Source organism: Notechis scutatus, chromosome Z, assembly GCF_049901735.1.
Source record: "Notechis scutatus isolate UNSWTSFEM ecotype Mainland chromosome Z, rNotScu1.2, whole genome shotgun sequence".
Lineage (NCBI taxonomy): Eukaryota > Metazoa > Chordata > Lepidosauria > Squamata > Elapidae > Notechis > Notechis scutatus.
In genome coordinates, this window is record NC_142025.1 from 90,100,069 (window position 1) to 90,125,242 (window position 25,174).

At 39.2% G+C, this 25,174-nt stretch overlaps 1 protein-coding gene across 5 annotated transcripts in view; it reads left to right on the forward strand.

Moving 5' to 3' along the window:
- ACLY (ATP citrate lyase) overlaps nucleotides 1–25,174 on the forward strand; it is a 75,373-nt gene that overhangs the window by 38,940 nt on the left and 11,259 nt on the right. For 4 of the 5 annotated variants that reach the window (XM_087947897.1, XM_087947896.1, XM_087947895.1 and 1 more), the window contains 11 exons: nucleotides 540–694; nucleotides 1,082–1,172; nucleotides 2,720–2,749; nucleotides 5,990–6,131; nucleotides 13,642–13,810; nucleotides 18,318–18,422; nucleotides 20,191–20,387; nucleotides 20,475–20,556; nucleotides 22,041–22,151; nucleotides 22,845–22,972; nucleotides 24,498–24,591. In XM_087947897.1, coding sequence (XP_087804023.1) covers nucleotides 540–694; nucleotides 1,082–1,172; nucleotides 2,720–2,749; nucleotides 5,990–6,131; nucleotides 13,642–13,810; nucleotides 18,318–18,422; nucleotides 20,191–20,387; nucleotides 20,475–20,556; nucleotides 22,041–22,151; nucleotides 22,845–22,972; nucleotides 24,498–24,591 — 1,304 coding nt within the window. The remainder of the gene's footprint in view (nucleotides 1–539; nucleotides 695–1,081; nucleotides 1,173–2,719; nucleotides 2,750–5,989; nucleotides 6,132–13,641; nucleotides 13,811–18,317; nucleotides 18,423–20,190; nucleotides 20,388–20,474; nucleotides 20,557–22,040; nucleotides 22,152–22,844; nucleotides 22,973–24,497; nucleotides 24,592–25,174) is intronic. The other variant, XM_087947899.1, reaches the window with a different exon arrangement.

Genomic DNA, 25,174 nt, shown 5'->3' on the forward strand with positions numbered 1-25,174 from the left:
AAAATCTCTTTCAGACTGGAGTGGAAAGAGCAATAATAATATTGTCCTTGTTGGGTTCCTGTGTGCTTAAGCTAGCAGCTTCTGCAGCATTTGCTCAGTTCAAAATAAGCTGTTGCTGGGCATTAACTGGTTGGCTCCCTTTTATTCATGTTTCGGTTAACTGAAGTTTTTTCACATGCCTGGATTTGAATCTGAATTTCAGCCACGTTGATGAGACAGACTGCAAGGAAACAGCTCTGACCAATTACCCAAGGAACCTTGGGCAGTTTTGAAAGCATTGTGTGAATACTCAACATATTTAACTCAGCAAGTAGGCTGTATACTAAAAGATGGCTTGGTGGGCACTTCTACTGCTGCCATCTGGGCTGCTGACACTTTTAATTGCTGGTCTATTTAAATTGCCACTTTCATCCATTCTTGCAGCTTAATTATTCAGCAAAATTTATTGGTTACTTTGTAGATTTGCACTTTTTCCTCACTAACTTTCCAGAATAAACCTTAACAATAGGCTAATCCATTTCTTTACTCTTTGCACTTAGGAAAAACTACTGGCATTCCCATCCATGTTTTTGGTACCGAGACTCACATGACTGCAATTGTTGGTATGGCACTGGGGCACCGGCCCATTCCAAACCAGCCACCAACTGCTGCCCACACTGCAAACTTCCTTCTTAATGCCAGTGGCAGCTCCTCAGTAAGTCTCTTTTGTTATCCACTGTCTTCTTTGGCCTCTGTGCTGTTGTGAAGAGGCCTACCTTCCTGCTTGCAGTCTTATTGAGCCTGTGCCTGGATACTAGGAAATAGAGTTCTGATTAAATAATGGGAGGACATTGTGACTTCAGGAACGTTGGTGCTCTATGTAGTGAGATGTTGCATTCCCATTATTTGCAGAAGCACAGTAGATCAAATAAAACACCAGAATGTGCAAGAGACAATATTGTGATACTTCTTCCTAAACCTTTTAAATTGTTCTCCATAACTTTTACCTGCTTTGTAGAATGCCAGCCAACCCATCCTTACAGCATCTATCTCTGCTAACCCTGTTTTGTTTTCTGATTGTTTGTTTTTTGCTCCTCTTCAGACCCCAGCACCAAGCAGAACTGCATCATTTTCTGAAGGCAGATCTGATGAATTGGCTCCAGCTAAGAAAGCTAAGCACACAGTATCTTCTGGTAAGCTCATGGCCTTTTTCTCTTTGGGAGCTGTTGCAGGGACATCTTGCCATTCTTCTGCAATCCACTTGGGTTTATTCCCTGAACATTTTTGGCCTCATTTCCTAATGTTCTCTCTGGCACTCAACAAGCCCTTCATGTGGATTTTGGGCAGCTAATGAGAGATACGAATAGGAAGCCAAATAGGTTAACATGGGAATATCCTAACATGGAAAGGAATCAGTAGTTTCCAATGATAAAATATTAGTATATGTCAGCAAAATGTGGCGGCTTTAAAAATAAAGGAAAGCAATAATAAAGGTGAAATAAAAACTCTTTTTTAAAAATTGACAATTGAGAAGATGTTTCGAAGGGTTTGTGATGTTACACAAAATCTTTGTACCTGTAAATTCCTTTGCTTTTCATTAACTTGTGGAAAAATTGCAAGAATGCAGGAAAACTAGCATCCTAAAATGTGCATATCCTTGGGAAGACAAAAATGTACTGTTTTCAAGGAATATTTTGTCTATCAAGGAATTCTACCCATCTGCTATGAGATCCCTGCATTTAGCTAATAATTTTGGGTTGGGCTTTTTTGTTTGTTCTGTTTTATTCAGGGAGGTTTTGTTCTTCATTTACACTACAGGCTAACTACAGTAGTGAGATTTAAAACCATGTTTTTGAAAACAGTGGGGTGGATGTGGATGCCTACATGCCTCCCCACTTGCTTGGAAGCACATCATACAAGTATGCGTAAGCTTTGTATAGGTAGTCCTCGATTTATGATCAGAACTGAGCCCAAAATTTATCTAGCTAAGTGAATTTTATTTGTTGAATAAATTTTATCTTCTATTACGACTTTCCTTGCCACTATTGTTAAGTGAATCGTTGCAGTTGTTAATCTGGCTTTCCCACTGACTTTGTCAGAAGGTTGCAAAAGGGGATCGCATGACCCAGGACATTACAACGGCCATAAATAGGAACCAGTTTCCAAGCATCTGATCACATGACCATGGGGATGCTGCAGCAAGTATGAAAAACAGTCATAAATCACTTTTTTCGGTGTCATTAAACAATTACTAAACTGTTGTATGTCGAGGACTACCTGTACATAGGTGCATTCATAACAACTGCTATTGCATGTGTCAGGATATGTAGGTTGAGGCAAGATTTACCATTTCCATAGTTATTGTAGTAGCTCCTCAATGCCAATCCTGTGCGTTTGGAAGGAATGGGTCTCTTAATCTCTTAATCTTCTAGTGACCCTTCAAGGTGGTATTATAAAATAAGAGCCACTGGTGGTGGTGGTTGTTTTTTAAAGGTCATAATGACACAAGCTTCCCCCTTTGAGTTATTATGGTCAGTGGTCAGTGTTTCCACTGAATAACCTTTTCTCTTCCCTTTCCTCCAATGAGATTCCAAAGGCATATAGTTTGGGAAGGGCATTGTTTGAAAACCACTATACTAAGTTCCAAATAAAGGTGTTCAAACTCTCCCTAAGCACAATGTGAGCCAAAGCCCAGGACCAATTGTCGAATTTCTTGCAAAACTGATTCTCTCTTTAACAGATACATCCCCATCTCCAAGACCTGTTCAAGGTAGGACTACCCACCACTACCTTAGCGTCTCCAGCCTTGCTATCAGCTGCTTCTGCAGTTCTATTCAATGGGTTTTCTGTGTGTTTGGGTTTTTGGTTAGCTTTTATTATTTCTGCTGTTTACGTTCCCCTTGCAAAATTCTGCAGCAAGCCTTGGTTAATTTCTATCCTCTTTTTTCCTAGGAATAGGGGTTTTCAAGGCACTTTTCTCCCCACCGCACACCCCAATTCCCCATTTTTATGTTTAAATTTATGAAGGACCTAACATAGTTTTTTAACACCAATTAGCACTCAATCTTACTGAATCACTTGTCTGCTTCCAGAATTACACTTTTTTCACAGTGAGATATCTAATTTTAGTGGGAGTCTTTTCTACCTGCCCAGTGGCTAGTTCTATCAGAATGACTACCTCTGCAATGTCTCCTATTATTTTAAACCTGCCCTTTTGAAATAATGTTATGGAAAATTTCAATACAATAAAAGTAAAGAAAATGAAATAAAATAGAAAAAATGAAAAAAGTAAAAAAAACATAGAATTATTACTTCCACTCTGCCTTTTGAGTTTCAGCACTCTTACATACATACATTAAGCTACATCCTTCCTCACTGTCATTCTGATGTTTGGGAGATTAACCTCAGTCCCAATCTTTTCTCTTTTGTTGCCTTTTTTCTTTTTAATTATAAGCCAGATGAAGCTGTTGGGAGTTGAGTGGCCTATAAATTATAGAATCAAAGTTAGTCATAGTCCATCATGTCATCAGTGGTGTATGCTAAACTAGGCATTATGTACTTGTGTGGACCAACCACTAGAATTCCTAGCAATGAAATTACTGGCTGGAGAGTATTTAGAGTTGAAGTCTTCATATCTGGAAGATAATTAAACTAGGGAAAGCTGCCTTAGGACATCAGAAACAGCCCAAGCAAAGAATCTCTAAAACTGCCTCCACCCACATAGGCAGGGCAAGACACCAGAATATAAGCTGACAGCAAACAGTACTCCTTACTAGCATGGATGATTTACCTAATTAGGGTAATGAAACATCTGCAAGAAAACAAGCAAGCTCAGAGAGCACCAAGGATCCCTCACAATCAGATACACACACAAAAAACCCACTATATGTTTCTCAATGAAAAATACATACATAGTATAAATATAGATTTTTCCTTTTCCCTTCTTGAGATTCACAATAGCAAACCCCAGACCAGTTTTATGAAACAGTGGAATGGTTTGTGTCAGGCATCGAAAGATCATGTAAAAATCTAGTAAAACTGATATATTGCTAATCATGCCTATGCACAGGAATCTTCTCAATTAATGGTTATCACCTGCTTGAAGTTAGATAAAAATAGTGAAATTCAAATGAGATTGGATTTAATTTCCATGTAGCTAAATAGGGATTGTAAATTGATCTCCCATTTAATTCCACCCCCAGATTCTGCCATTTCTTCTCATATACTTTGGATACTTACTTAATTCTAAGTGTATCATTAACCTTTGTACATAGAAACCTTAGCCACTAGCAGGGGATTGTTCCTACTCAACAGGCACTAGTGAGGGTTGTATTAAACATGTAACTGGATACAACAGAAAAATCCATGCCTCCTCTTTCAGCTTTTTCTTGTTAAATTCAGGCAATCATATGAGCAGTGTCTGGTTTAATGGAAAGTAAAAACTAATTCCCTGGAGATTATTGGGATGAAAAGAGCTTCTACTAGTATTTTAAGATTTTTATCTATGATAAATAATGAAAGACCCATTTCAGTTCCACCCTACTTGACTGTTCGTAGTGAATTGTGTAGTTCTAAAAGTCTTGTGGTGCTCTGTGTGTATGTGAATGTTGTTCAAGCCCTTTTTGTAATGCTACTAAACAGGTAGTGCTGGAGGGGGTACATATGGTGGTAGTTTGGTAGAGGATAATTCTTCAAGGGTGAACAATTTCCTTATGCCACTGTCTCAAGTATTAGATAGTTTACTTGCACACTGCCCACTAAAACATTAGTTCTGTTCATTTATCACGTCTTAGAAGGGTGCTTTGATTTATATAGACTTTTTGATATGGACTATTTGAAGCTTAATTTTCTGATGACAAACTCTTGGAATACTTTAGAGTTTGAAGATAATCAACCTCACATCATCTTTGGTGGCTCAGTGGTTAGAATAATATTGAGGGCTAATTCTGCCCATTGTCTGCAATTCAATCCTGAAAGGTTCAAGATTGACTCAGCCTTCAGAGATTAGTAAAATGAGGGCCCAGATTGTTGGGGACAATATGCTGACTCTATAAACTGCTCAGCCTTAGAGAGTGCTGTAAAGCACTATGAAGTGGTATGTAAGCTTAAGTGCTATTGCTATTTTATGGTATAGGTTAGATAAGATTTCCAGTCTGATCAGGATATCTTTAAGGAAGATCAGAAACCCTGTGACTCACTGAGTCATCCATTAAGGAAAAGATAGTGCAGTCTGATGTAATCAAAGTAAACATTAAATTTTAGGCTGACCATATTTTTTAACCAAATGCTAAACAGTCCTATGATCATCTAAGAAGAGTATATAGCATGAATAGAAAAATAATTGTATGGCAAATGAATTTCAATAAGTCAATACTATCTTAGCTAAACATATAAATGGAAAGGCCAAGAGTAGGCAAAAAGCCTCAGGAATTGAAGTGATTTCCGACTTCCTGCTGGCTTTTCCATTGACTTTATTTGTGGGTAGCTGACAGGAAACATCAGAAATCATGACCGCATGACTACAGAGAGGCTACAATGGTCACAACTTTGCAAATAAAACTGGCCCAAACATCATGCAAATTTCAATTCCATATGAGTAATAGGTCCTGGATTTTTTATACAATTATTTAAGTTAGCAGATTCAAAAACTGTTCATATACTACAATCCTTTGGGCTAACTTGAGGGTAAACAAATAAACATAATGAGAGTTTTAGTAATATATAGATACGTTCTTGTTTGCATGAAAAGCTGCCTCTCCCACTCACTCATCCCAACATCTCTTACTATTTAAGCCCTGTTATGCTGCCAAGAACGATAAATTTACCTGTAGGTTTGTAGATGATATGAAACAAAAAACTATGTGGCTGCTTCATTTCCAGTGCTTTGCTTCATATGAATGGCTGGTATGCTGGCTCATTCCCTTTAATGCAGAGAGATGTGACTGATCAGTCTTATTGCTGGCCATATATTGCCACCTTATAGTAATTTACTCTTTTTTTCTGTTTGCAGGCAAAGCTACAACCTTGTTCAGTCATCACACCAAGTCAATTGTGTGGGGAATGCAGACTCGGGCTGTGCAAGGCATGCTGGATTTTGATTATGTCTGCTCAAGGGATGACCCTTCAGTGGCTGCCATGGTTTATCCATTCACGTAGGTTCATCAAGTGCTCTTTTCAGGCTACTTTGCTTCTTTCTGCTTGTATTAAATTCCATTCTTTTTTAAAATAATAATGCTGCTAATTTTCTTAAAAACTACAGATGAAAATAAATGATATCATAATGCAAAACTTTCAAAAGCAATTCAACAAATATATATAATTTGTTGAATAATGCAGACTGTCATAAAATATACACAAGACAATAACATAAAAATAAAAATAGAAGAAAAATGGAAAAAAATCAAAATATCTGTGACACAACAACTTTATCCTTATGCAAATAACCATGCCTCAATTTTTAAATAAAAAATTGGATCTTGACCACACAGAATCAAAGCAATAAGAACCCATTCAAAGGTTGAGAGTTGACAAATGTAATTAATTAAACTCTCCTTCTAGTCTGGTGTCCATATGTCTAAACATAATTACCCTTTTGGAGTCCAAGCATAATTTCACAAGAAGAGTGCTACACTCCTGCTCACAACAGAATACCCTATATCATCAGGTTTGAAATTTTGGGCTTGGACAACCTTGAGCTATGCCACCTACAGTTGGACTTAAGCATTGTACACAAAATTATGTACTACAATGTCCTACCAGTCAATGACTACTTCAACTTCAACAATACAAGAGCACACAACAGATACAAATTCAATGTTAACCGCTCCAAACTTGATTGCACAAAGTATGACTTCAGCAACAGAGTGGTCAATGGCTGGGATGCACTACCTGACTCTGTTGTTACATTCTCTAACCCCCACTCCTTTAACCTTAAGCTATCCACTATCGACCTCAGCCCATTCCTAAGAGGACTGTAAGGGGAGTGAATAAGTGCACAATTGTGCCTACCGTCCCTGTCTATTGTCCTATTCATACCTATTTCCTGTATTCCTCATGTTTATACTTATTCCTATTATCTTGCAAGTAATTGGCAAATCAAATAAATAAAATAATACATCCAAAGCTCCTCATAGTAGAGAAATTCCAGATTTGGGAGCTATAATTTAATCAGACATTAATATATATAAACTGCAGTTTCCTTCCAAGAACTCAGACTACAATAGTAAATAAGTCTAACCAGAAAGGAACTACCAATGGGCACAACAAAACATGCACAAATATGTCTTCAAATATATTGAATCTCCAACGTAGGAAGGATGATAATCAACCTTTTACATATACCCATTGGAGAGTCCTGTAAATATAAAAACAATTTTTTGTCAGATTGACTTAAATTTATAATGACAACAAACATGTCTGACCTCCTTAAAACCTTAAAATGTTGTAATGAAGGGTAAGTCAATTCTTTATTTGGAATTTCTTGTATATTATACAAATGTAAATATGTAATTAAAAATAGTTAAGAATGAGTGGCTTATTTAGTTCTGTAACAGCTTTTTAAAGTGCAGTACTTTAATTAGAATTTTCTCCCCCAAAGCTACTATTATTATAGTTACAATTACAGTTGTGATTGAACCAACAAGTCTTTTTAATTAGATTAATCATAAATTTAATCTAAATTTCCATATGCCAACTTTTTAAATTGCTATATTTATATAAAGAGTATGGGGCTGCCACACAGAGGAAGGGGTCAAGCTATTTTCTAAAGCACCCGAAGGCCAGACAAGGAATAATGGATGGAAACTGAACAAGGAGAGATTTAACCTGGAGAACAATAAACCAATGGAACAGCTTTCCCTCGGAAGTTGTGGGAGTGCCATCACTTGAAACTTTCAAGAAGAGATTGGACTCCCATCTGTCAGAAATGGTGTAGGGCCATGATGGCGAACCTATGGCATGCGTGCCAGAAGTGGCACACAGAGCTATTTTTGCTGGCATGCGAGCTGTCACCTGCAACTGATCCACTGCACATGTATGTGCATCCCCCACCAGCCAGCTGATTGTTGGGTATTTGCCATGCATACATGGGGGTGATGCGCATGCAGGAGACGTTTGTGTATGCGCAGGGGGTGGGGTTCGTGCAGGAGATAGCTCATGCATGCACAGAGGCGTGCAGCGCAGGGATTGCCACGTACACATGCACAGAGGTGTGGGGGATTGTACGCGCATTGCATTATTGGTGCATGTGCAGTCCAGACAGTATATAGGTAATAGGGAATTGGGATAGTTAGTTAGGAATTGGGAGCTGTCCCCTTAAGGCAGGGATCCCCAACCTTTTCGACGCCGCGGCCCGGTTCCGGTGTCAGCTGGGCGCCGCGGCCCGGTTCCGGCGTCAGCTGGGCGCGCCATCTTTTGACGAAAAATCACTTCCGGTGACGTCACCGGAAGTGATTTTTCGTCAAGTGGAATAGCGCGCTCGGGTGAGCTTTTTCGGGTAGAAATGGCTTTCTGCACCCAGAAAAGCTCACCCGAGCGCTGGCGCCGCCATCTTTTTTGACGAAAAATTGCTTTTTTTACCAAAAAAAGATGGCGGCGCCCAGCAACCAGCGGCCCGGTAAGGCTTGTTCCGCGGCCCGGTACCGGTCCGCGGACCGGCGGTTGGGGACCCCTGCCTTAAGGGAATGCCTCATGGTAAATGTAATTAATGCATCATGGATAATGTAGTTCATGTCATAGTGGTCACATATGTAATCCTGATTGGTCACTGAATTGACCCTTGGTTGGGTTGGGGGAGTTTCCTTTATTCTTGCTTGGATCCCAGCACTGTGCTGGTATCTCACCTTTGCTCCAGCGTTATGGGATGAAAGATCACTATAATTTTACACTATGAAGTCAGCTGCGCAAAGAATTGGACATTAAATGAATTTCAACATAACCATGAGTTATATTTGAGGATGCCTTGTGAACCAATAAAGAAACTTTGTATGGAAGCCTTTGTAGCATTTAATCTATCTGTCTTTATATTCAGTGAGCGATTAAAAGACAGAACAGTAAAATTATATTGTAATCTGAAGCCCAGCAGTAAAATTATAGTGCTAATCTGAAGCCTAGCAGTAAAATTACAATGTTATCTGAATCCTTATGAAGAGTCAACTCCCACAGTAAAATTATCTGCATGCCAAAGTGAAATTATATTGAAATCTGAACTCCCAAATTGAAAGCATATTGTTAAAGGATCAGGGAAGATATAAGTCAATCAGATTGCCTGTGAAAGATTTTCTCTCTCTCTCTCTCTCTTTCTCTCTCTCTCCCTCACCCTCTCTCTCCCTCTCCCTCTCCCTCTGAGCAACTGAAGTTATAAAACCTGTTTGAATTGGCAAGGAGGGGCCAGAAATCTCCCATTTGCAAGAGACAAACAAGTAGCTTCCTCTCTCACTCTGTTTGCATCTTCTGGGTGCTGCCTCAGAAACTATTTTGCAAACAAGAAAGACAGGATTTGAGTAAGAAAATGTGTTAATTCCTTTCAAGCCCTGAAGCAAACACTGTTTCCCTCTGTTCATCGGGAAGAAAGGCTGCTATACAGAGGCCCTCTTCTGCCCAGTTGATGATGGTGGCCTCCAAGCAACAGGGTCATAAATTCCTTAGAATCAGCCATCTCCATAGAAACTCCCCAAAGAGGAGAATCCAATCTAAAAGCCAGAAAAGCAGCCTGTCTGTATCTTTGTTGGCAGAGCTGAAGATTTTTCCTTTTTACTGGAATTAAATGCAATCCCTAATCAAAGACACCAACCTATATGGCTTAACAAAAGGAGATCGCCTAATCATAGTTTGCCCAAGCATTAGTTAAATTCAAAACATCCTTTGATGATTATCTTTCATAATTACATGCAATTCAGCAACCCCTTGCAACATAATCCCAAGGGTCAAGCACCACTAAGAGGCCAACCTGTGTACTGCACCAGTGTCTTCCAGACCTAGCAACGCACCTAAGAGGCCAACCTGTGTACTGCACCAGCATCATCCAGACCTTGCAACGCACACCTCTAGTGGTCAACCAGTGAATTGCATAGAAGTTTTCTAAATTCAGCTCCCCCCTTGCAGCACCATCTGCATGGTCAAGTACTGAATTTCACAAGTTTTCTAAATTCAGCTACCTGCTTACAGCGCACCCTAGTGGAAAAAGGGGAATTGTACAGAAACCGCTAAATTTTCCAAAATTCACCTTTTGCCAATTTGAAGCATGGCAATGTCTTCAGCCATGACAGAGGACTTGAACCCTCCACCCACCCGTGAAGTGAATGTGGAGCCTGGTTCCCAAAACCCAGATTTGGATGTCCAAACTTCTGAAGAGGCGATGCTGCCTCAGAAAGCTTACGATCTCAGACAACATAGGAAGCTAATCGAGCCCATGGAGTCATGCTTGAGGGAGGATTGGAACTGGGAGTATTGACGCTATACAAACTCATGGTGACAGCTGCTGGAGATCTGCAACACCCCAAAATGTGAGCTGTCCTTTGATAGAATCTGCACACTTCAGGAGCTAGATGACCTTCACGCACAGTGCAGAAACAGCGAAAGTAACCTCAAATCCATCTAGTTGAGGCTGGGTGACTCAAAACTCCGGGAACACATACAATGCTTCAAGGGGCTAAACAAGGAACATGAGGACTATTAAGAGAGAAGCAAAGACTCCCTAGAGGCTGCAATCCATGACACTACAGCTGGAAGAAATGGCGAGGGAGAGGGCTACATCCGACATAGCCCCTTGGTCACACGTGGCCTCCTCCCACTATTCTAAGAAAGCCTCCTCCCTGCATCTCAGGCCAGCTAGATCTCAAGCAGGTTCCAGCGTCTCACAGCAATTCTCTGCTGCTAACTCTTTCCATCCTTCCAGAGCATCCTCCTGTCGCAGCAATGCATCTAAGGCCTCCAAAGCAGCAAGTTATGCCGACTGAGCTGAGAAGCTCAAATAAAAGCTGCAGATGCAGATCTACGTGCAACAGAGGAGATGCCACGGCAGAAGGAGGCAGTAGCCAAAGCTCAGGCCAGATTGGAGTTGCTCGAATGTCAAAGGGAGATGGCAAAAAAGATAGACGGGCCGCAGCACTGCAGAAGGTGGCTGACAATGCCTCCCTCAATTTCAACCTGGAGAGTTAGAAAAAGAGAGCCCAGATAAATATGTCAAGGCCTATGTAGATGAGCAGTACTCGCTACAGCACGAGCAGGCAGAACCGGCACAGGTAGTCAGCAGTCTCCCAAAACCAGGGGATCGAAGGGGAGAATCTCATCCACAGGCTCTAGATGACAGTCCAAAAAGTGATGTCATAAGACCTAAATCTCGAGATTCGAAAATAAAAAACCTACACCAAGGTCTCAAGACCTACAGGGCAAGCAAATTAGCCCACCAGTAACATCAAAGATTTCTCAACAGGGAGATGTGCAAGCAACCACAATTGCCACACTCAGTCCTCTGGCAAAAGAGTTCCTGCCACACCCTCAAGGCAATTCTTAATGCAGATGTATGGCAAGACGAATGTGGTACCCACACCCGGCAGCAAGAGAGACTACCTGCGTATGTGTTAACGGATCACGACCTCTTCATAAAGTACTCTGAGGAGAACCACGAACTGTCCACAACACATGCCTTCGAGCCAGAACGCCATGCCTACAAGGATGCTGACAGCAACAAGCACCCAGCCGCTCTGCATCCACCACAGCAGACAACTCATAACCCTCCCTTGGCCAAGGAGCCTCAGTGTGCTACTGAGGCACCCCTGGAGCCAGTGGCGAGTTTCAATTGCATGGCAGTGTGCAACGCACACTATCCCCTCATTCATGTCATCAGATCTGCTTAGCCAACGTCTACCCCATTGGACACCCAGAAGAAGCAGTGAAGATGAATGTAATAGTGGATAATCAGAGCACTCGCTCGCTGTTCAAAAAGAAGAAGTGCACTTCACGATATCAACGTACGCCATACCATGAAGCACAGCGGGAGGAGAGCTACTGGACTCGCGCCATTAGGTGGGAGTTCCCAGTTCCCACTGCCGCCTGTGTTAGAATGGGATGGGATACCAGGTGACCGCAACCAGATTGCAACACCAGAGGTAGCAAGCAACATACCTCACTTGAAGCACATGGCTCATCACTTTTCCGCTCTAGATCCAGTAGCCAAGATTCTTCTCTTGTTGGGAGTAAATGTACCTGACGCTTTCGTTCACAATGATGTAGTCAAAAGGCTCCCCATTTACCTTCAAGACAGCACTAAGATGGGGAATCACAGGAATAGTCTGCATCGATCAGCTGCAGGCTCCATCCCAGGCAAATGTATTCACAACATTTATCCCAAAAGCTTTCCAACACCCATTGGAACTGGTGGAAGCAAGAGTACCTGTCTACCCGACAAGCCCGCCAGAAGCAACCAGCAGATTTTCACCAAGAAGCTCTACACTAGACTGGTCACTGACCTAGTGTTGCTGCGGAAAAAGGCTGAACTTGAAGATTGAACCTCAAGCTTTGCATGCTTTGTATCTACCTCATTGCATTGTTTGATGCTATTTTACTATTTACTGTTTATTTTAGTTATATAGTTAATTGATAGTTAGTTAGTAGTGGAATTTATAATTCCAGGCGGGGAATGTGCTGTTCAGACAGTATATAGGCATTTGGGAATTGGGATAGTTAGTTAGGAATTGGGAGTTGTCCCCTTAAGGGAATGCCTCATGGTAAATATAATTAATGCATCATGGGAAATGTAGTTCATGTCATGTGGTCACATCTTTAATCCTGATTGGTCACTGAATTGACCCTTGGTTGGGTTGGGGGAGTTTCCTTTACTCTTGCTTAGATCCCAGCACCGTGCCTCACCCTTTGCTCCAGCGTTATGGGATGAAAGATCACTATAATTTTACACTATGAAGTCCGCTGTGCAAAGAATTAGACATTAGATGAATTTCGACATAACCGTGAGTTATATTTGAGGATGCCTTGTGAACCAATAAAGAAGCTTTGTATAGAAGCCTCTGTATATAGTTTAATCTGTCTGTCTTTATATTCAATCAGCGATTAAAAGACACAACAGTGGAGGCGTGCAGGCACATACGTGCACTTTCAGCATGTGACAACAAAAAAGTTAGCTATCACTGGTATAGGGTGTCCTGCTTGGGCAGGGGGTTGGACTAGATGACCTAAAAGGTTCCTTCCAACTCTGATTATCTGTTATCTGGATCCAAGAGTGAATTAAAGTCCCCAACAGCATCAATTATCAGTACTATCTGTAAACAAAAAAAGATTTGTAAAACAATTACATTAAATTTCTTCTCTAGTTGGCTATAATCCTTGATGTAAGCCATCTGATTATATCTATTATTAATCATCAATATATTATGATGATACACTGTCACTAAATCAGTATTCAGAATAAATACTGAGATAAAATGATTTTTGTCTAATTTAGATTAAAGTTATAGGAGATAAACTGTTTTCAAAGGCTTAAAGCAAGACTAAGGAGAAATTTCCATCTATCTGTTGTTCTACCAAAAGTTGTTGACTTAGGTAAATGTACTGCAGCAAGCCCAGCACCATGTCTGTACTAATAAATGAGGCACTGACTGTGTCTCTAGTCAATAAATTAATATTGCATTTACTTATTATTTTGTACAGAGGTGACCACAGACAAAAATTTTACTGGGGTCACAAAGAGATACTCATTCCTGTATTCAAGAATATGGCAGATGCCATGAAGAAACACCCAGAAGTGGATGTGCTAATCAACTTTGCCTCTCTCCGTTCAGCATATGATAGCACTGTAGAGACTATGAATTACCCTCAGGTATGTGGATAGGCAAGGATTTCTATCAAAGTAATCCTATTGAGTTATTTGTGAAAATCAGTTATAAATGCCTCTTATTGTACCAGATATGATTTTTGCTAAGATGATGAGGCAATGTGTTGTACTGCCCATCCTTAAATTAAACTATGGGTGGACAATTATCTGGATCCTAAGTTCTTTCTTTGTTGGATAAGATATCTGTATGTCTCTAACATATTTACCCGAAATCTTTTTGCTCTTGTTCAGGAGTCAATAGAATAGTAAAACACTTTGGATTTGCAATTCCAAATAAGTTTAGATATAATGTTTAGTCTGTCTTACATAATACTAGAAGAATTACTAAAATACTGTGTGTTAAGTACTGGTTGCTTTAAAAATTTAGTACAAATAGTATTACAAAAATTTGGTTGTTTAAGTACTAAAATTGTATTCAATTGTCAGAAATAAGTTTCAAAATCTAGGAACTCTCTTCTGTATTTTAATAACAAAGCAAAAACAAGTTTGTTTTTTGTACAATTTAAGTTTGTAAAAATCTTGAAATATTTTTTTCAAGTAACCATGTATGTTATTTGCCAGTGTTTCCATGGAGCTGTATGTATGCTTCTGTGTTAAAGAAACAGAGAATGTGGTAGTGAAATCCTGTTTAATTTGAGAAAATCAGCACTTCTTTTGAAAAACCAGAAGCGTATTTGCAGCATACAGAAATGGTCTGACTGAGACATCACAGAAAACAGTATGAAATCAGGTTATCTTGAGCCTGATTAGTTTGTGCACTAATTATGCCCAAATTTTACAGTCTGTACTTCATTTCACAGGTCTCAATGAATGTAAGAAGTGTGACATCAGTATCAGATAATGGGGAAATATTTGGATATCAGCAAATCTAGGGCCATTTTAGAGTAGTTTGGTAAATTTACTAAATTACTTGAAGGCAACTATTTTTTATCAATTGCACTTTTTAAAAAACTGCTGTTGATTTTGCAATTGATAATGCAACTATGGAGCACTAAAAAGCCATAGTTTATGCTGCAAATTAGAAAACCTGAAATCAAACTGTGTTTAGACATAACTTTGAACTATCATTAAGCTTAAAGAAAGAAGGAAGGAGAGAGAGAAAGAGAGAGGAAGGAAGGAAAGAATGAAGGAAGGGAAAGAAAGAAAAAAATAAGAGAATGGAGCTTAATGACAATCATTAATTATTAAATCACTACTCAAAATTCACATAGTATGATGTTTAAAGATTGGACTACAAAGCAAACAAGAGATAACAGCTAAGTTTGTTTGGAAACATAACATACTGTCAGAGATTGCAAGGCTCCCCGGCTCTCCGTGGATTGTGGCTCTGGTGAGAGAGAGGGTGAGAAGGAAAAGAAGACGAAGGGAGAGGGGGAAGAAAAGAGGCTGCAGGGCTGGTGTTTTATACAGGCTGCAAAAACAAACGAAGCAGCTACCGCTCCCAAGTCTCTTTCTGACTAATGCCAGATCCGTGGTAAACAAGATGGATGATTTAAGGTTACAGGTCTCTTCAAGTAAGTTCGTGAAAAGCTGTTGTGTGTTGTTAATCACCGAAACCTGGTTGAACCCCACTATTCCGGACATTGTCATTGAGATGGACGGTTTTTTATTACATCGTCTGGACAGAGACAAAAATGTGGGGAAGTGCAGAGGAGGTGGAGTGTGTATGTTTGTTAAAGAGACTTGGTGTACAAACTCAGAGGTTATAACACGTCACTGCTCTTTGGAGCTGAAATATCTGTCTGTGAGATGCAGACCCTTCTATCTTCCACGGGAATTCAGCATTGTTATTATTCTTGCTGTTTACATTCCGCCAGATGCAAATGTAGATTTGGCTCTGGGCTTCCTGGGTGATGAAATTGGCAACTTGCAAAGCAAATTTCCAGATGCTGTATACATTATTGCAGGAGATTTTAATCATGTGGATCTTCGTGTGGTCCTCCCTAAATTCTATCAACATATAAGGTGTGCTACTAGGGGGTCGAACACCTTGGATAAAGCCTACACGAATATTGTAAATGGATACAGGGTATTACAATTACCACATCTGGGCCAGTCGGATCACTTGTCCCTGCTTTTAGCCCCGGAGTATATTCCTCTGAGAAAACAGGCAGGGTTGGTAGTCAAGACGGTGAAAAGCTGGCCAGAGGGAGCTATGGAGCAGCTAAAGGACTGCTTCGAACAGACAAACTGGGAAGTTTTTGATCATCCTGATCTCTATGATCACACGGCTGCGGTGTTAGGGTATATGGCACACTGTATTGATACTGTCACGGTGGATAAACGAATCCGGGTTTATCCTAATCAAAAACCTTGGATGACCGGGAAGGTTAGACGCTTGCTGTACGCAAGAAATAAGGCTTTTAAGTCTGGGAATGATCTAGATTATAGTGCTGCAAGAACGAACTTAAGGAGAGGCATTAAGCAAGCTAAGGCCGAATATAAGAGGAGAATTGAAGATTGCTTTCTCGGTAATAACATGAGGCAGGTTTGGCAGGGGGTTCAACAACTAACGAACTATAAAGCAAAAAAGGTCTCTTCGGATGGTAGTGTGGCGGTGGTTGAGGAGTTGAACAACTTTTTTGCTCGATTTGAGATCCATCAAACTGAAACTGTCCCTTTGCCATCATTTACTCAGCAGAGCCTCCCCTTCATTGTGAATGAGCAGGATGTGAGGCAGACAATGAAGGTGGTTAATTCCAGAAAGTCAGCTGGGCCCGACTCAATTCCTGGTCGGGTGGTAAAAGATTGTGCTGATCAGTTAGCTGGGGTATGGACCGAAATTTTTAATCGATCCTTGACACAATGTGTGGTTCCTGTGTGTCTCAAGGCTTCCACCATCGTTCCACTGCCTAAAAGTTGCCTACAAATGGTCCGAGCGACTATAGGCGGTGGCACTAACTTCCATCTTAATGAAGTGCTTTGAGCAGCTAGTTCGAAATTATATTATCTCCTGCCTTCCCGATTCCTTTGATGGGCTTCAGTTTGCTTACAAAGAAAATAGATCAACCGAGGATGCAATTATTACTGTGCTTCACATGGTCTTATCCCATTTGGAAACACCGGGAATTATGTAAGAATGTTGTTCGCAGATTTTAGTTCTGCTTTCAATACCATCATACCGCATAGATTAATAGCCAAGCTCAAAGATCTAGATTTTCCAGATTCTATTTGTTTATGGATATTGGTTTTTTTTAACAAATTGTCCACAAAGAGTTAAACTGAATGATTATACTTCTACTGTCAAGACACTTAGCATTGGCACTCCACAAGGTTGTGTCCTTAGTCCACTACTGTTCTCCATCTATTCATCTGATTGCACAAATAAACATCCCAACAATAGGATAATGAAATTTGCAGACGATACTACGCTTGTAGGACTTATTTCTGGGGATGATGAGTCTGCATATCGGGATGAGGTATTACAGCTATCCCGCTGGTGCAAAAATAATAATCTTCTATTTAATATTAAGAAGACTAAGGAGGTTATAGTGGACTATAGGAAAAAAAGAGCAGACATTCAGCCACTGTATATAGAGGGAGTTCGTGTGGAACAGGTGGTTGAATGTAAGTTTCTCGGGACCATCATTACAAATGACCTGACCTGGAGTGCAAACACCGCTGCTTTAATTAAGAAGGCACAACAACGGTTGTATTTACTAAGGATTCTTAGGAAACAACAACTGGCTGAGAGTCTATTGACTACCTTCTATCGGAGTTCAATTGAGAGTATATTATCCTACTGTCTCTGTGTATGGTTCTCGAGCTGCACAGTGGCAGAGAAAAAGGCAATTCAGAGGGTGATCAAGATGGCCCAAAACATCATTGGCTGCTCACTCCCCTCTTTGGAAGAACTGTATAGGAATAGATGTAAGAGGAAGATACTTAACATATTGAATGACTCCTCTCATCCGGGACATCAGCTCTTTGAACTATTACCATCGAGAAGGAGATTTAGGGTATTAAGAACAAGGACGACCAGATTTAAGAACAGTTTTTATCCAAGTGCAGTTTTGAGTCTGAATGCAGGGTCATAAGATTTTTGTGGAGTCTAATGGCTGAGAGTAGTGGGGTATTTACATTTTTAAATTGTATAGAGATTATTGTATGGTTGGTTGTGTTTAGTTCAATTTTTTTTTTCTTTTTTAGTGGTGTTTGTCCAGTTTTACTTGTGGAAGAGCACCTCATTTCGTTGCACCCGCTTGCGAGTGTAATGACAAATAAATTCTTATGTCTTAAACATTATCTTCTATCCTCAGTTTCCACAGTGTGCATGATTTTAAAAAAATGGAAAAGTCTGATGTAGTGGCAATTTTGGTTGAACAATGCATTTTCTTTCCTTGTCATTGTTTCCCCTCTTCCCAGTCTTAAAATCAAAGTTGAGAAAAATATGTTATTAGACTTATTTCCTAAATCTCCATTTCTCATGAGCAAAAAGAAAAAACACACCCAGAAATCAAATTATTGGTGCTACTTTCCTCTTGGGTTTCAGATCCATACGGTGGCCATCATTGCAGAAGGGATTCCTGAGGCCCTGACCCGCAGGTTGATCAAAATGGCAGATGAGAAAGGAGTCACGATTATTGGACCAGCAACGGTAAGAAAAAAAGCACTTCATTTGGATTATTTTTGTTTTCTTTTGGCTTTAAAATAGGCTTCCTTTTTTACAGACTTAGAACTTCTTGCTGCAAACTAAATGTACTCAAACTGTGCCAGCAGGTTCACTTTAGAACCTGTAGAGTTCTAAAGAGGAAAATTGTCACAAAGACTTGATTAATTTGTATAAATGCATCTTACTGGGGATAGTGAATCACTGATTAATCAGCACTTCAAAGTATTTAAACATCAGATCTTTCCATTCTCTTCCTTCTCTTGGTATGGCTGAGCTGAAAACTGGCCCCTAAGCATTTGGTTGGTATATTTTTATGTATTTTTGGTAAGATTTCAGCACAAAACTTCTTATTGTGCTACAGATCTTATTTAATATTTGATGCTATCACCTCTGTGGCCCAAAACTTTAGTGTGCATTGCCAATCCCACAGTAAAGATCATTATCTCTTAGATTCATCAAGGCAGGAAATCATTTTTAAAATACTGCCCAAATTTTGATAAATGTAAAGTGTTCTATTCTATGATCAAATGTCCAAATCTTAATATCTTAGGTTTTTTTTTTGTTATGACAACCTTAAAAATTATGGGCAAAAATAACTGTTTTTTCATCTTGGTAAAGATGAGAGCCAATATAGGTAAAGATGAGAGCCAATTTGGTGTAATGGGGTAAAGCACTAGATAGAAATTAGGAGACAGTCAATTCTAGCCTCACTTTAGCAGGAAACCAGCTGGGTGACTATGGATCAATTAGTCTCTCTCAGCCCTTGGAGGAAACAACCATTTCTGAAAAATGTTGCTAAAAATTGCAGGGATTTGTTCAGAAAATCACCAGGAATCAAGACTAACTTGACAGCATATGAACATGCCTGCATGTGCACACACTCGTACACACACATGCACAAAAAGGCAAAAATAAAAATAAAGTCTTCAGTCACATTTAATTCTTGAGGTCCTTCTGATCACACCATTGTAGTTTCCTTTGCAATAGTTCAGAATTGGCTCCCTACTGCCTTCCTCTGAGAAATTATTTCAGCTTCTGGTTGAACCTACAGATCCGGGAAGCCTCAATGACCTTTTCTCTAAAGACCTTTCTCCTAGCCAGGTCTGACCCAATGTAGCTTTTTTTTAAATCAATCAGTTAGATGCTGCCCACAGATGTGCTATAAATGTTCATAGATAATGGGGAATGTAAATTAGGTAATGGGGGGTGGGTGGAATGAAAGATCGTCTACATCAGTGGTGCTCTGCGAGAAAATTTTGGTGGCCCGCAGAGAAATATCACCCCCAAAGCATCTCCCCAAAGCAATTAATCCAGGCTGCGCGGGAACACAGGGAACACAAGGCTGTGCCACCTACATGGCACTCTCTCTCTCTCTCTCTTCCCCTCCCCAATAACAGAGCTGAAAAGCAGGTTAGGGATGTGGCTGCCTTGGAGGGGGTGGGGGTGTGTGAGGGACCTCTGTGTGTGTGTGTGTGTGTGTGTTTGAGAGAGAGAGAGAGAACATCACCACCAGCCCTCTGAGGTTAGATTGGATCTCTCTCTCTCTTTCTCCCGCCAATGTCAGGAAGTCACTGTCAGTCAAAATTCATATTAGTGATCCGCGGGATTTAAAATTATGAGTTTGGTGATCCCTGAGGTCCAAAAGGTTGGCGACCCTTGGTCTACATGATACAATTATCCTTAGCTGGACCTGATTCAAACATTGTTTTAATTAAGGGATCTTGATATTTCAGCTCTTACTTTCTGTTCACAGGTGGGTGGAATTAAACCCGGCTGCTTTAAGATTGGAAATACCGGAGGCATGCTGGATAACATTCTGGCATCGAAGCTGTATCGCCCTGGTAGTGTAGCTTATGTCTCCCGCTCAGGAGGGATGTCCAATGAGCTCAACAACATTATCTCCAGGACCACAGATGGAGTCTTTGAAGGGGTAGCCATTGGTGGAGATAGGTAAGAGGAGTAGTTCCAAATGTTTATTTTGCCTGTTTTTGCCTTTTAAAATACTTTTTTTAAAAAAAATTGTTCCCTTCCGCCCAGATATCCTGGTTCTACTTTCATGGATCACGTACTGCGTTACCAGGATACTCCAGGGGTGAAGATGATCGTAGTGCTAGGAGAAGTGAGTATCTTTTAATTTGTATCTTGTGCATAATTTGGAAATGGGATCTTTTCCTGTAATGGACTTTCTGTATAAAAATGAACTTGTGATTTATATTTTTGATGATTAGACAAAGTAGATTATATAAAGAATAGTAATATGTTACAACTTTAGGAAGAGAGCTTAGAATACATTTGTACTTATAGTGCTATGAAGAATATCAGAAATTACTACTTTGTATTTCTTTCTTTCTTCCAATTTTTTCTTTTCTTGCACTTTTTACTTTTTCTTTAATTTCTTTTTATTTTTATTCCTTTATATAATATACAGTTTTAGTTTTTATCTTGTTTAGTTTTATCTTGTTTTAATAAAAAGTATACAATTATACATATACACATATAGAAATGGGATCTTTTCATTGATTTTGAAAAAGGAAGAGTAGATGACAATAAAAATAACATCATGATTGTGTTCTGCAGCCAGTGCCATAAAGCCAAAGACTGGGAAGCCTCTCTTTTATGATTAGCCACATTGGCTGGGCTTCATGGCAAGTGCAGTTAGCAGGATTGGAAAAGCTACTGATTTTCTACCCTCATATATGCTGTGGAAACATAAATAATTTGTCTAGAATAAACTTACCAAGTTTACCAAATACCAAGACATTGCTGGAGGATTCTATATCCAGGTAGAGCTTTGGTTTCTTATGTCTAGCAGCTCTCCATCACTGTATTACCTGGAGACCGTTGGACACATACTCCTTTGATAGTCTTTCTGTAGAGATATGAAAACCATATTTTCTCAACAATCAGTAGGTATCCTAGCCATTCTGACACTGCTTATCTCCAGTGGCTAGCTGCTTAAGGACAGACAGATTGATTACAGTGCAGTGGGTAGATTCTGTGTAGCAGCACTAGGGATTCGTCGGAAACAAGTGATCAGTCCACCATAGTATTTTATACAACCAATGTAGCAAGCCCTTTTGCACTACTATTCTTTTGCATTTTAGTATTTAATGACTATGGGCCTCACAGTTTAAGGATTGATATTATAGCATAGTTAGCCCAAGTGTAACTGACAGATTGTATGGAAAATTGTGATTTTAATAGATTTTATCTGTTACTATTTTATTCTATAATTTTTGGCTGGATATTCATTGAGTGTTTTTATTTGTTCTGGTCTTTTACTGTAATAAACTTGGTTTGATTTGATTTGTATCATCTTAATTTTGATGTATTCTTATTTTACCTGCCATTTGGCTTAATTTAACATCAGTACAAAAATCTTAAAAATGTCTTCATCTTGATTTATTATTATTGATGCTGTTTTATTCAGATTCATATTCCACTCCATGTAATCAGGTGATTTATCTCTTTATCTAATCCTCTCATTTAATAGAATTAAAAGTAAGGCTGGATTGGTGAAATTGGTATAGTGTCTTATTTTAAAGAACGGCCAGTACAGATTAGACTAATTCATTTGACTGCAATTTTGTTTAATTTTTTTAGATTGGAGGAACCGAAGAATACAAAATCTGTAAGGGTGTGAAAGAAGGCCGGATCACTAAACCTGTTGTGTGCTGGTGCATTGGAACATGTGCTACTATGTTCTCTTCAGAGGTAATATATATAGTAAAGAGGAAGTCATTGAATCATTGGCAGAATGATTCTGCCAATTCAAGCAGAATCCAAGAATACAAAGTCTTCATTAGTTTTGTTGCTAATAGTCACTTGCTATTTCTTCATAAAATGAGACTTTGAGAGCTTGATATTACTCCACAACTCCGTGAAAGATCCAATAACCACCTATCTGCCCCTTTGGTAATCAACCAGTCATTGTACTTTCTACAGTATAATTGTCCATATTCACCATGCCCTACTTTAATTCTTTAAACATTTATAAAACATGTATGAGGTATTAATTTTCATACTGTGTAGTTATTGATCCACCTGATCATTAATATCTTCATCTGAGGCCAGGTATTCCTGCTAAATGAGATGAGACAAATGTCCACAAGAACCTTTTTCCAAAGGGGAGAGGGTTATCCCATATGTGGAATTCCTTCCACATAGGGACTCATTTTGTGCATATGGTCTTCTTGCTACCAAATAAAAATGCTTTATTCTATCATGCATTTTAGATATAATTTTAGTGTTTTCGGTTATTATTCTATGTACTGTTAGTCTTATTCTAATTGTATGACTGCATTGTTTTTACTATTTATAGCTAGCTTTATTTTGTTTTATTATACATTCTTGTTGCCATTATTCTGTTTAGTATTTTATGTTTTATATGTCCCTTCTTTATAACAGGTACAATTTGGCCATGCTGGAGCATGTGCCAATCAGGCATCTGAAACTGCTGTAGCCAAGAATAAAGCACTAAAAGAAGTGGGTGTCTTTGTACCACAAAGCTTTGATGAGTTGGGTGATGTAATCCAGTAAGTGATATTATGACAATAATCATGATATCTCAGAAGTTGGGCTTCTTAAAGACAGTCTGAGAAATAGTAGTATAGGATTACTCAGGATTTTAAGAATAGAATCAATCATCCTTTGATGGATTACATGGTGGATTGCTCCCAGAATTATAAATGACATTCTTTACTATTATTAACTCTGGGCAAATAATCAGTAAACAGATATATGGATCAGACTACATGTTATAATCACCATAAGAATTGTTTTGCCCATTGCAAAGTCTGGAATATTCTTTACCAACTCGCAAAGCAAGGTGAGTAGAAATCTCACATTGCATGAAGTTATACAAATTTATGCTTGGAATAAGATGTTCGGTGAACCCATTCAAAATAAATCCTGGTTTTAAAAAACCCATTGCTTAGTAAAATAGATGAATTACTAATGAATGAGGAAGTACTAGGTTTTGCAATGTATCCCCTATTATCATTTAAAGCACTAACACTCCTACCTTTGGCCAGTGAAAATCTGAAAGACTGGATTTGGTAAACTTTGTTAGCAGCATAAAATTATCAAAGTCCCTTGACTTAATGCAACTTTTAGACTGCTTCATATATCCTTTGCTTTACCCTGCCTATAGCCATTTCCACAAACTGATATACCCAAAGATTTTTCATTGAGTAATTCATCAAATGTATATACTCAGGAAAAGGATATTGAACATTACATAAAATTGTGTTTCTCAGTCTCAGCAATGTTAAGATATGTGGAATTCAATTGACAGGATTTCCTAGCTGGCAAGCAAGTTTACACATCCTAAAGTCTCTGAGCTTCAAAAACACTGAGCTACAACAAAACTGGAATGTATTGTTTTTTACTTGTAAATATAAGTACAAATAAGTACAAACACAGGGATTTAAAAGGTTTAATAAAAAAATTATCCTCAAAAAGGAAAAGTCGATTGAAACTCTATTCAAGTATGCCATAATATGATGTCCATATTTCTTAAATATGGAGTTTAAGAAAATGAAGATAGCAATAGCATTTAGACTTATATACCACTTCATAATGCTTTACAGCTCTCTCTAAGCAGTTTACAGAGTCAGCATATTGCCCCCGACAATCTGGATGTTCGTTTTACTGACCTCAGAAAGATGAAAGGCTGAGTCAACCTTGAGTCTGGTGAGATTTGAACTGCCAAATTGCAAGCAGTCAGCAGAAGTAGCCTTCAGAATTGGATAATATATACTGTTCTGAAGATAGATTTTAGTTGAGTTAGAAATTAAATTCTGCCAACCAGTTGCAAAGGTCTTTTTTATTTGGAGATTTATGGAATTTGAGAATATTGGGCTATAATTGTAAGAAAATATAAATACATTACAAGAATAGCGGGCTGAGTCTTAATTGATTATTGACTTTGTAGAAACCTAGAGGTCACTATCCATGAGTATAAAGAGATGATTTTCAAAGCAGATATAACACAAACCCAGTACATAATCATTGGGTAAATCTGTAAGAAATTAACATTATTTTCTTTCCTTTCAATAGGTCAGTGTATGAGGATCTGGTTTCTAAGGGAGTAATTGAGCCAGCACAGGAAGTTCCTCCTCCAACTGTACCAATGGATTACTCCTGGGCAAGAGTAGGTTTATTCTTAATAGTCTAGAAGAGGTACACATCGGAGGTGAACGGCTGAATGAGCTTGAAATTCTTAAAACGTGCTATGTAGATCAGCGTTCCCTAACCTTTCTGGGTTGGTGGCCCGAAGGGGGGTAGAAGAGGGGATTGTTTTAAGTGATGGGCAGGTGCATATGTGCATGAACAGCTTCATTTAGCTGGCACAAAGTGGGGCTGTGAATGCCAGTGCCTGCCCCTCACATGAGTGGGGCTTTGAGTGCTAGCACCCATTGCTTGCACAAGTGAGGCTGCAAGCGCCAGTGCCTGGCACTCACATAAGTTGGGCTTTACGCACTGGCCCATTATTCACCACTCACCACTTCTATAGCTGTCATCATGGAATGGTAGTGGGCTACAGCCACAGATTGGGGACACTTGATATATAGATGATAACTTGTAAAAATGTTTACTGATATATTTGATTGTAATTAAATGGTCAGCTTAGTTCTCTCCCATTATTATTTTTTGCAAAAATGAATTACTTGAGTGAAGCATGGAGTGTGTGTCTGTCTGTCAGAACATACAATTAATAATATAATTAAAGATTG